Consider the following 12,540-nt stretch of genomic DNA (forward strand, 5'->3'; position numbering starts at 1 on the left):
AGGCCCATTTCCGGCGGGCGGAGGCGGTGCCGCGGCGGCTGCTGCTGCTGCTGGGGGCGGCGGGACACAATGGGCGGCAGCGGCCGGGCGGCGGAGGGCAGCTGAGGGAGCCCCGCCGCCCTCCCCGCGGCCATGGCTACCACGGCCGAGCTCTTCGAGGTGGGTGCGGGCAGGCGCCGGGGCTCCCTGCGGGGTTCCCCCGGGTGGAGGGGGCCGCGCTGGGCCCGGGGGCGGTGGCGGGGCCGGCCGGCGCTCTGAGGGGATGCGGCTCCCCCACCCCCCTGTTCCCCGGCTGAGCTCCTGGGCCGCGGGGCGGGGAACGGGCCCTCCCGGCCAGGGCGGGGACGTGTGCGGAGGGCGAGCGGCGCGGTGCCGTGCCGGGGCCTGAGGAACGCGGGTGTCGGTGTGGGGGGGGCGAGGGGGGACGCAGCCCCTCGGCGTCCCTCAGGCCGGGGCCTGGCCGTGCCCCGGCCGCCCGGGCTGCCTCGCCGCGGGGCTCCCGGGTGGTGGCGGCAGGCGGGGTGCGGCTTGCAGCAGGGTGACAGACCCCGCCAGGCCCCGCCGTCCAGCACAGAGCCGGGCTTTTCTCCTCAGTCGACCCCAGCGCCGCGGTATCTCGGCGCGGCTTCTGCTTTTCTGAAATAAGGAAATAACTTTGCCCTCCCTTTAGCCCCCGTGGAACTGAAGCACAGGAAGGCGAGCGGCTTGCCCAAGGCTGTGAGTGAGCAGGGCAGGAACATGGCAGGAGTCTGGCAAATTGTTCTCTCCTGGCCTGGACCGCAGGCTGTCGTGGTGTGAGCTGTGGTTGACAGAAAGTGTTTGTCCCCGCTTGCTGGTGTGTGGGGATGTGGTGGTGTTGCCAGGTACCCTGTATCTGCGCTCCGAGTCACTCAGGAGCCGGTTGTTCGCTCGGTGTGTTAGCACTGGGACCTGCTTTGCCCACCCTTCAGGAAAGGTGTTCCTATTTCTCTGGAAGATCATTTATCTGTGGTTTATATAAATGCATTGTGTGCACTTGGATTTGTGAATCACTGTTATGGCACGAGTGTTATGACTCACATCTTTTGGCTTGCATGGTTTAAAAAAATAACAAGACCTTAGCAATATCATGTTCTCCATAGCTAGGTGCTAGGCTTTATACCCTCTGTACACCTCTCTGGCTGTCCTAGGAGTCCATTGATTTCTCAACGTGATGACAATGCGGCTCTGTTCTTTGTGGGATGTTGAATGTGAGACAACTTGGATGTGGAAAGAAAACTGTGTGTTTTGGCTGCTTTGGATCATGCAACAATTTGTTCCCTTCTGCAGTAGCAATAAAGATGAAATTACAAAGTAGGTGAGATCTTTGCCTAGAGATAGGGTTTGAAATTATGTTTTCTGGTATGGAAACCAGTATTTCTTCCTCACCTGCTCTCACTTCTCTTTCAGTCCGAAGGCAAGAGAGGTTTTATTGACATTCACTAAATTAGTGTTGTCTTCTGTGTTAGTTTGGAGTCACTGCTGTACAGGTTAGAGCACGAAAATGTGCTTATTGTGGGAGTAACCCTTAGCTGCATACTGAGGGTGGTAACTGCTTGCCATGTTTTCGTGAGTGTGGGTTCAAAAGTCAGTTTTGGTATAGGTATGTGACACTGTGCAGAAGGATTTGTGCTGAAAATGGACACAACATGGACTCAGTTCTCCCTCGTGTAACTCAGGGCGTAATTTAACAAAGATGAGTTCTAAACTGGTTTTTAATGTGTCTAGGTCCAGTTTAGTTTCATTTATACAGACCAGATCAAACCGGGTTATCATCCGCTTCAGGCATATCTTGTATTAAATCAGTAATATTGGCTGAATGGATAGGATCACGTTAATTCATCTAGAGCTAGGGGGAAGTTCAAAGCTGTGAAGAAATTGACCGTTGGAGCTCATCTGATAACAGGCAAAGGACTTGCAAATGACATTTGTCATAGCTGATTTTCAGCAGTTTCTGCAGAACTGGGTGGGAGACTTAAAACAGGAATTATGCTGTCGGATAGGTAACCCTATTATCAGGATAGCATTAAAAAGAGCAAATGTATATGGAAGATACAATATACGAATGAAACTAAAAAGTTTTGGATTTACAGTGGAACCTGTGAAATCATGTCTTAAAATGACACTGTTGAACTTCGTTTATTCTTTATACATCAAATATATTATTTTTAGCACACCCTTTGTGAAAATTTTGAAGAAAAAGCTCATTTTATTTCTCTGTTGGTCAGTCTTATGCACATAATAATATCCCCTATGGTTACTGTTGCTTAAGTAATACAGAGAAGGGTTTATATGATAAAACACTGAAGGACAAGTCTCCTACGTAAGTATTCTTGAAAAACAGATATTTTCCAGGTTATGACCCTTTAAAATGTTACTACACCTGCATATAGCAGTGATTCTGCCATCATTTAGGTCTAGATAAACTAATTAACGCTCTTTGCTCATGTGTCAAATTGTTAAGACGAGATGCAGGTTTATAATTTTTGCAGAGTCGCAGATGCTGCAGGAGGAGAGAGGCAGACGGTGTGATCACTGTGGCAGAGGGGACACGTGTGAGTGCCTGCGCTGTGGGAAGGGCAGCAGAGGGGACTGGGCTGCGGCTGGGCTGGTTTGGCCTCGTGGTTGGTTGGGTGGCCCTGATTTTGGGGTCAACCAGAGCATTTGTTGCCGTGTGCCCAGCTTGTTTTTGGGATGGAGGGCAGGGAGCTGCAGGTACTCTGTGTACACATGCACTCAAGGGAGCTTTAGGGGAGTATAGAGGCATAACGGATAGAGCAAGATTGGCATTGTAGTTGTTTTTTTTTGTTTAGGGTCTAGGGCATGTTTATCAGGTTGTCTTAGGAGAGGAGGCTTTGACAGGCTCGCAGAAAAACTCTGTAAATGTTGTTTTTTAAAAAAAAAATTCAAGGTCACTATGTATGTATGTGTGAGTTATCTTTTAGTACAAACATCTGAAGGAAGGGAGAAATGTAGAAAATGTTATGTACATACACAGAGCATCAGTAAACAGTGGATGCTTGATATAGGGTTCTTCCATAGCGCTCTACTAAGCATTGGTATCCTTGCAACTAGAGTGGTACTCCAGCTGAATTACGAGATCTTCAGAGGAATGATGGTGGTTGTGATTTTCATATAAAGGAGAAGTGCTGAGAAGAGCCATAAGGTAATTAGGAAGCTGGAGGACTCCCCTGAAGGGAATATTACTGTATTGAATGGCTCATTTCACCTATAACTAAAATTGCAAAAATGTTCCCAAACATTTAGATGTAAAAATGACATAAGGGGAGAATTTACACTTGGTATGAAAACTGCATTGTTACTTTTGATTAAAAAGATCTGCGTAAAGGAAACTTGATGCTATGTATCAGGAAGAACTGGGTTAAAGAAATGAGTGACTTGCAGAGAAATGGTTAGTATGTAGTATCATCCAGTTATTTTTGAAGCTTAACCAAGGAGGCTGAGCAAAATACAGTTACTCTAGTCAGTCTTGGAGTGAGGAGTTACTGGGTGATCTGTTGAAAGGGTGAAACTTCTGTCTAGCAGGATTCAGCATGTTGCAAAGTATATTTAAAAAAAAAAATTCTGTTTAATAGCTGGGCCTGGCTGGATAGGGCATAATATGTTTTTGAGGAATGGCAAACCTTGAACTGGCAATATTTGATTTCCAACCCTTGTTTTTAGTTATTAAGATAATACTATAGTGCTGTTTTTTACCTCCCCATTACATCTGACAAGGTTTTGGACTTGTTGGTACAAGAACCAATTTGATACCAGTGGAGATCTGTTTATTTTTTATTATTTTTATATTTTTAAACCAAGCTTTATCATAGGTGGTGGTGGCATGTTCACGTGTTCCACTCTCAGAAGTGAGTTGTGGCAAGTGCCACTGTTAACCAGAGCGACTCCTGGCTCTGTGTTGGCTTGTGTTTCGCAGTTTTACAACCATTGCTGTGTGTGATTTAAAAACTTTCCATGAAATCCTGGTGGTAGTGAGAATACTGTGCTTACTGATCTTAGATGTGCTGGTGTTAGCACCTAAGCAATGCTGCTAGATTGCCAGTGAAACTGAAGTGATAAATACTAGTTTTTTTAAAGGATATGTGTTGGACTATTTTTTGGGTATTTAGTATTAACTATGTGAAGCAATGTTTGAGCTGGTTTGAGTATTAGGCCAACTAAAATAGGAGCTCTGGTATATAATGAGGTCTCTGCATTCAGAACATATTGTTGGGTGGAAAAATAATCTTAGCTTTTCACCACTGTCGTGGTATTTTTATGGAAAATCCAGCAAATATTATGGAAGAAACTTGAGTAACCGTGTGTTTTTAGCATCACTGACATCCTGTTTTCCCTTCTTGGGAAAGTCAAGTCCATCACTTGTTTTTATGTTTCCCTTCTCCCCCCGCCCCCCCCCCCCCCCCCCCCCCCCCCCCGTTTTTATCTGCTTTGTTTTTGCATCTGCAGTTTGATATTGCAATGTCCAGTGGCAGACTTGCACTGTTTTTGCCCCGGGGCAGTTCCTTGGTCAGTTCTGGTTGTGATGCCATGTTGTGAACTGCATCAGAATTGAGCAACTGCAAAGAAAACTTACTTTGCCACGTAATTTTTTAGGTAGATCAATCCTCCTGTCTGATTTGCTGCACAGCTGATGGCTGGGTCTCATCACATGGTATCTCAAATCAGTGTAGCTGCTGCATGGTTCAGACACTTAGTAGTGACAAGCCGTAAGCTCACCTGGAAATAAGGACAGGTGATGTAAAGCCAACTCTTCACAGACCTGCAGCAAGTTCTTTGCTAGTAGCCTGGCAATCTCTAGACTAGATGTTCAAACCCACCGTATTAAGAACAGTGTTCTCTGTATTAAATATGTAAACGTACAGGGTGACGGGGTAATTGTCAACAGTGTACTTGCTCTTGATTGTAGTAAAGCTTCCAAACCCTTTCAAAATGATGTGTAAGCAGCTGCTTAAGGAACAACCTGCTGTGGCACATTGTAAGGAGTTTTTATTCTGTGGCTAGGAGCCTTTTGTGGCAGATGAATACATTGAACGCCTGGCATGGAGAACACCTGGAGGAGGTTCCAGAGGTGGAGAAGCTTTTGATCCGAAAAGGTAAAATAAAATTGCGTAATGGTCCAAGTGAACGTATCTCTAATTGTACTGTTTTATTACACAAATAACAAAAAGCCTGTATGCAGTGTTGGTGTGTGTCCAAGGAGGTTTTCATCTGGGAGAATTGCTAGAATCTGTGACTGTGAGCCAATTATTCAGAACCAATTATTCAGTAACAAGAGTCGGGAAAGTTACTTTCTGGTTTAGACCTTTTGAATGAAGGAGAATTGATGTTTGTCCTTGTCAGACATGAATGTTCCAAAGCGCTAGAGCTGCCGGATTAAAGCATAACATGAGGCTTCACTGCTACGATAGTTAAGTCAATTTAATGAGTTCCTTGCGAGTTTAGCTCCCTGAGCTGGCCAGTTGTAAGACCCAGTAGTTTACAGTCCTGGTGCAGATAAAAGGCACAAACAGGTAGGATGGAAAGAAAGGCAGGAACATGGCAGTGTTGACTTAGATTGTTTTAAACTGAATTTGTGTGGTGTAGTCTGAATCGAGTAAACAGCTTGCTGCTGCTGAATGGAGATGGGCTTGTGCCCTCTTCCCTTGCTCTTAGCTGGACACTGCGATGGCTCATCTTGAGCTAGCTCTAGGCATGTGATCTCATGATAAGGTAATCTAACTCACTAAAATGTCAGAAAACTAACCTAACAAGAAGAAAAAAAAGCTAACTTTTTTCTAGTGGGGTTAACAATTTGGGGGACTGGAAAAGCCTGGAAGCCGATGCAAAGGGAGGAGGTTGTGTGTGTGCGAGCTGGTGGTGGGAGGGAATGTGGAGGTGGAAAGGAGCAAGGCTAGGGTAGGAGAGGCAGGGAAGGAGAAGGTCATGCAGGACGACCTCTTGTTTGTGGTGAGCTGGCTTGGCTCTGTTGAGAAACCTCACCCTAAGAAGCCAGCTCTCTGGTTCCTGGGCCAGCATTGGGTGGTGCACTGGTAACTCGAATGCACAATTTTATACAGCAGTGTTCAACATCTGGACTTCTGTACTCCAAACCTCTGGATCTTCTTTTGCTTTGAAAAGAGTGACTGTTTCAAATATGCTACTTCTTAGCTTTTGTAGTAGTATTGGTATTTTTCCTGGAGATGTAATTAACTTAAATGTGTTGATTTTTCACGCGATGAAAGCTTGCGAGTTGAGCTTGACCTTCTTCCCATTATGGTTGTCAGAATGCTGTTGAGCTAGCAGGCTCAGCAAAAAGTTTAGCTACCAGAATGCTAATTTAGATTATGGTGATATGAATTCAGAAGTGCAGTAGCTGTTCCTTAATGACTTCTTGCCTACAGGATCTTATTCCAGATTGAAACTGTTTGTAGTAACCTGAACTAGAACTCTTAAATTTAGGAATTAGTAACTTCATAGACAAGCTGTTGTTATTCAGAAGCAGATACAAAAACCTTCATTAGCGTGATCAAAGGACATCCCTTCGGATCAGTCTGTCTTGTTGGAGGCTATGAGCAGAGGAAGGATATTGTTGGGAGTTCTAGAAAGATGCTTGAACCCTTGACGTTTAATCTGTGGCGTGTATCTGATGCAGAGCTTTACATATGAATTGAGAAGGAAGATGCCTGGAAATACACGACACTAATTCCAGTAGCTCTTTCCTCACAGTTGTAAGTAGTATATACTTTAGGGTAGTTAATGATTTGTACCATTACCAACTCAGTTTAACCCGTCTTCTATATTTCTGCTAGTTTGCTTGTGTTAACTTATGTGAAGCGCTTTCATTTTTTTCAGGACGAGTGGGAGAATCCTGCAACAACAGGTGTTTTCCTTGCAGGATCTAATAGTATTGGGCAGGGAGCCAAAATTAATATCAAAAAGAAACAGACCTTTTAGTGTATGTTTTTTCTTTTCTGTTTTTAGAGGATGATGCTTTTGTTTGGTAGAAAGATTGTTGAATTCTTTGTTTCTGTTCTGGGAAACCTGACCAGCAGCTAGCATTCTTTCCTCTCTCACTATATGGAATACTTTTGCTGAATAAATGCTGAGTTGGCACAGTACCTGTTTAAAAAACAACCCCCAAACTGAATGGAATCAGCTTGTTAAAATGAATAGAAACTGCACTTCTCTAGGCTTTTGTTTGAAAGTATGCTTTGTGTCACTTACTATAGTTTAAATTTTATTTTAAAAATACTTCTATAAACTGAAGTCTGTTCCTTGTGGTTTTCTGTGGAATCTAATGCAACATGCTTACTCTTGGGCTTCTGGCAAGCAGAACCTGGAGGAAAGAAGTCGTAAGCATCTGTCCCAATCCAGTTTTCTGTAATAAGTTGTGCCTGTAAGTCACTTACTGCCATAAAGATGTCACTTGAAATAGGTTTTAGACCAATACAATGAGCAAAAAGGCAGTTCACGTGCTCCAAGCAGCAAGGTAAAAGCCAGTCATTTTAGCAGCAGAAGCTAAAACTGAAAATGCAGGGACCCTCCATACAACTGAAGGAAATCACATTAATGTCGTCTGGGTGTTGCTCGGAGAAAGCAGTTGATGTTGGCTGAGAGAAGTGCTGTGGTCATTACTGGGAAGGAGTTGTGTGAGGGTAGAATAATGCGTTCTAGTTCTCCTTCTGGTCGCTGAGAGTCTCTAGCCTGTGCATGGGGAGCTGGAAGAGGAACAGCGTGCTTATTCTGCCTGTTCAGCAGCACTGCAGGTTGGAAGGGCTTCACATTCACAGTACACCTGCTGAACAGAGTATATGTGAAAATGCAGATTCCTGAGTAGTCTAGAAATAGCTCCCTGGAAGGGATTGTTGCTTGCTTTCCTCTTCTGCTTTGTCATTAAACCTGGGCAGCAGAGTTATCAAATCTTTCATATGTTTTCAGTTACTAGCATGAGTTTTATGGCTGTGGGGGGTCTGAGAACAATCCTTTCCCTGAGCATCAGTGACTGGGGTGTTTAGAAAATTATAAGCTGAAAACATGCCAGGAATGGGACAGAATGGACAAAAACTGGAATGAGAAAAAGAGACATTGAGAATGGAATGAAAAAGAAGAGAGGAAATTCAAGAATGCATTCGGATGTGCTGTGTTTTGGAAGAGTAAAATGCGAGTCTGAAAGAAAAATCAAAATGATGGGAAAGGGCAGAAAAAACCCCTTAAAATGGCTTATGTTATAGAAAGAAAAGAAGTGAAGTCAGGAAGCAACATGATTATAACCAAAATAACATTATGAGACTACAAGATTGTATTCATTGCCTATTAATAGGATGCTGATTTACAGGTTAACAGTAACATCTACAGTACAGTAGAAAATATTTTCCTGTTACAGCCCTTACTTTGTAGGGGTGCAGTGGCCGAAGCTCTCTTTGCCCTGATGAGACTTCTTTAGGGAAGATGAGGATGTGAGGATTTTTGTAGCCGTGGCAGAACCACGTTCTTGAGCCACTGGTGTTTAGGTATTCCACTCTCCCCCAGCCTACCATTTACATGATCACGTAGCCTTTACGTCGGCACAGAGTTCTACACAACCAGGGTGGTATAGTTTAAAACAAAATAGCATTTGTAAGTTAGACGTGATTATATCAGCCTCATGGGCAGGTTCTTTTTTTGAGTTTTTTTAAGCTCTCTGCAGAAAACAATGTCTTTTAAACTAAAGTCTGCTTTACTATATTTTATTTTAAATCAGATTATTGGAAGAATTTGTAAATCATATCCAAGAATTACAGGTAATGGACGAAAGGATTCAGAGAAAGGTGGAGAAACTAGAACAGCAGTGCCAGAAGGAAGCAAAAGAATTTGCCAAGAAAGTACAAGAGCTGCAGAAAAGCAACCAGGTAAAATCTGAAGAGTATAGTCAGCGCTAAGCTGTGCAAGTTTTAAAAGCATCACATGCTCTGTTAATGTTCTTTGGTACAGCGTGCTACTGTTTGAGATAAAAATAAAGAGGGTTTGATGGAAAACAGTTTCCCCTGTCAAAAGGGGCTTATCTGCATGTTCCGTTAATGAGCTATTCTGAAAGTATCGAGTCTTCACAATAGTTTAAAGGAAGACGCTGAACTTTAAGCAGTTGTGTGTACTTAATTAGCGGCTCTGAGATCCAGCACCTGGAAGGCTGATGCCTACATTCACTGTGCTGCTTATTGCAGTAAATCCAGTGTTTCCTAAAGTACAGTAAATGGCAATCATGAGTTGTGTGTCCGTGTCTATGTTCTGCCAGGTTGCCTTCCAACATTTCCAAGAACTAGATGAGCACATCAGCTATGTAGCAACTAAGGTCTGTCACCTTGGCGACCAACTGGAGGGGGTAAACACGCCACGGCAACGGGCTGTGGAGGCTCAGAAGCTGATGAAATACTTTAATGAGTTTCTGGATGGAGAGCTGAAGTCTGATGTTTTTACAAACTCTGAAAAGGTAAGAGCTGTCAGCGGGATGAAAGCAGTTCAAAGCAATAAGCAGTACTGCCCTAATTACAAGCTGCTACCATGACTTACCATGGTCAGACTTCAAACCAGTGAGTGACTGACTTGTTAAAGTTTCATTGTTCTGAAATGTAAATGAACAACACTAGGCTGCAGATTGCTGATAAAGCACTTTATTCAGTGATGCTTAATGTGGCAGTGTTGGCATTTTTCACTTTATGAAATTATCAGAGATTTGAGAAATGCTGGGAGGGCAACTTTAGAGTGCGTACAATATCTGCCTTTTTCCTTTGAACCCCTTGCCTCAGATCCACCCTGTAATGCAGAACGTTTCTGAATACAACCTCTTTGTGAAACTTTACTCTGTTGGGTCAGTCCACTGGCCTTGGATACCTTTTTGTCACAGCATGCCTTTGGGCTTTCTATAGTCCTGTGGTTATGTCTCCACCCTCTGAATTTAGAGGAACCAGGCAGGAAAACTTCAAAGAAATGTTAAAGCATTTTGTTTTTCTTAGGCGTCAAGAGTATGTTCGTGAAGCAAATAGAATCTGAATGGTGTGGCTAATAGAAATAAACTGAAGGAAAAGTGTCCAGCTGTCAGCAAAAGGGCATGTATTAGATTTCACTATGGAGTTTGAGAGATAAGTAAAGTTGTTAGCTTGGGGTTTTTTTCGAGGTGTGTCCTGAAGAATCTTCCCACTCTCCTTAAATTCCGTGCAGTGCTAGGATTGTAGTCAGGAAAAAAATTACAATATGTGGGAACAGCAAAACTTGGTTTCCGCATTCAGCATAAAATATGTGCTTGAAATGCAGCTCATAAAGGACCTGAGAATAGGTTAGTAGTCATCCCCTCTCTACTGAGCTGAATGTATCTCTCAGGGAAATGAGAAACTAATCATTTCATATAGTTGTATTCCCAAGAAGTCAGTTGCATAGGAACCTTTGATTCATGGTCTGTGGATATATGGTGGTTGTCAGTTGATAGTTTGTCCTAATCAAAGAGGGAGCACGTAAAAATTTCTCTGACTTCCAAGGAAAACAGCGAGGTTTCAACGTAACAGAAGTTCTTCTGTGGACAGCCTTTTCCAGATGTGCATAAGTTGTTGGGGATTTGATTTTTTTTTTGGTGGTGTTCCTTAGTAGAAATAAAACGTGCATTTTAAAAATACTTGATGGCAACAAGCAATAACAAAATGTAAGTTAAAGAAAATTATGTGTTGTCTGCTGAAGAGTCTCATATAGAATTCAACTTTCATTTTACCTCCAAGTTTTGTGATACTTTCTGTTGGGGGATCTGGAAAAAAATGGTAGATTGTTAGGTTAAACCTGGAAATTGGTAGACAAATTAATCTTTATATACCCTAAAGAATAATAAGATACTGAGCAAATCTGGAGGAAGACAAGTGTAGTAAAGGGTGGAAGTCTTGTCCCAGTCTGAAGAGGAAGTGTGTGGGAACATAACCAAGATTTTCTGAATACAGGTTCTCTTACGGAGATGAATTTCAGTCAAGGTGGGTTGGTACTGTTCTGTAACTTTTTGCCTTCTAGTTTAAACAGTGAGTAGAAGTAGTGTTTATAAAAAAACCGTGCCTAGACATGTGCTATCACATCTTAATGCATCTTTGAACTAAAAATAGTGCTGGAGTATGAGATAGTAACAAATACTCTTAAATGCAAAACCTTAATGCTTTGTCAGTGTCTTCTGATCTGCAAGCTGATGTGGGTTTTAGATAGTGGTTTGGAGAATGTTATGATTTTTTTTGTGCTATGTCAGAAAGCCTCACAAGTGTGGGTTCTTCTTTGAGACATTGAGGGCAGGGGATACTGTGAAAGCAGAGGCAAGGAAGGAGTTATAATGCACTTATTGCCTGGGGAGTTCATATTTTTCTCAGTAGTGTTGTGTTTTTTTTTTTGCCCCTACACTCAGGTTGTTGCTTTCCACATTGCTTTCTCCTAGCCGTACTGAGCAATTTCTAACTTACCGTCTCTGAAGGTTTTTTCTCGCTGTCTCATTCCATGCTATGTGTTTTGTGTCTTCATCCTCTGACTCTTTATATTTTCCCTTGCGCTGCTGGCTAACCAGTCGCTCTTCTGTACTGAAGAGTCTTGAAGTGAGCAAATCACTCGAGTTGAAACAATTAAGCTCAAAATGATCTAGCAGCTCGCTTAGCATCCAATTGCTTTGTCCTGTGTTTAATGTGTTTACTATTATTCTTACATGCTTTTCTCCAGTTCTGTTCTGTGCTCAACATAATTCCATTATGCCTTTTAACTTGTTTATAAAAATATTTTGTTAAAATTGCCATTATTTGGCCATGATTTAGCTGATTTTTTGCAGATATCTTGTAGCCTTTAAGTTATATTTTACAGTCTATATTTATTTTAATTTAATAGTTTACAGAAACTTGATTCAATTAAAAATGAAATATGTCCAGATTTAAGGAGAAACCATGGAGAATTGATTTGTCATGGCTTCTGTTGTGCAGAAGAAAAGGCCCTGAATTCAGTAAAATCTAAGTTAGTTAACAGCTATTGTGTGAAGAGGAGACAAAGAAAATGTTGCATTAGTTGGGTTTTGGTTTTTTTCTCCCCCCCTTCAATCAGTGAATAACTGCTAATATATAGACTATTGTAATGACATCAGTATTGATCATGATTGTTAGTTAGGTATTAAGGTTGCTGTAAGCTAACAGAAATAACTACTGTTTCATTGGATTTATTTGAGGAGCGTAGCTGCTTTCGACTTAAGAGGCTATTGTAAGTTGACAGTTCAAAACATAAGCTGCTCTTAATAAGCAGAATGGATATACTTTGAGAGCCCCTGTTTTTGCTGAAGAGCCAACCTAGCGCAATGCCTGTGCTCTGTATTCTTACCGTGTGTCTTGTTCTGTTCTTCAAAAGTTTTAATCCCAACCTGCTCTAAGTGATGGGAGAATAGGATTTCATTACTTCCTTTCCTCTCACTCCAGTTCCCTGGAACGTGACTGAACAGGAAGAACAAGATAAACTCCATGTTCTCCATGTTTTCCGTTGTGTCAACTTATAAAG

General features: G+C 42.5%; 1 protein-coding gene across 2 annotated transcripts in view; it reads left to right on the top strand.

Moving 5' to 3' along the window:
• The first annotated feature begins 21 nt into the window (after positions 1 to 21).
• Positions 22 to 12,540, top strand: part of EXOC5 (exocyst complex component 5) — a 30,660-nt gene continuing 18,141 nt past the window's right edge. For both annotated transcript variants that reach the window (XM_075427040.1, XM_075427041.1), the window contains exons 1-4: positions 22 to 159; positions 5,041 to 5,132; positions 8,759 to 8,906; positions 9,290 to 9,484. In XM_075427040.1, coding sequence (XP_075283155.1) covers positions 133 to 159; positions 5,041 to 5,132; positions 8,759 to 8,906; positions 9,290 to 9,484 — 462 coding nt within the window. In that variant the 5' untranslated portion in view covers positions 22 to 132. The remainder of the gene's footprint in view (positions 160 to 5,040; positions 5,133 to 8,758; positions 8,907 to 9,289; positions 9,485 to 12,540) is intronic.

This window comes from Opisthocomus hoazin, chromosome 7 (genome assembly GCF_030867145.1).
Source record: "Opisthocomus hoazin isolate bOpiHoa1 chromosome 7, bOpiHoa1.hap1, whole genome shotgun sequence".
NCBI lineage: Eukaryota > Metazoa > Chordata > Aves > Opisthocomiformes > Opisthocomidae > Opisthocomus > Opisthocomus hoazin.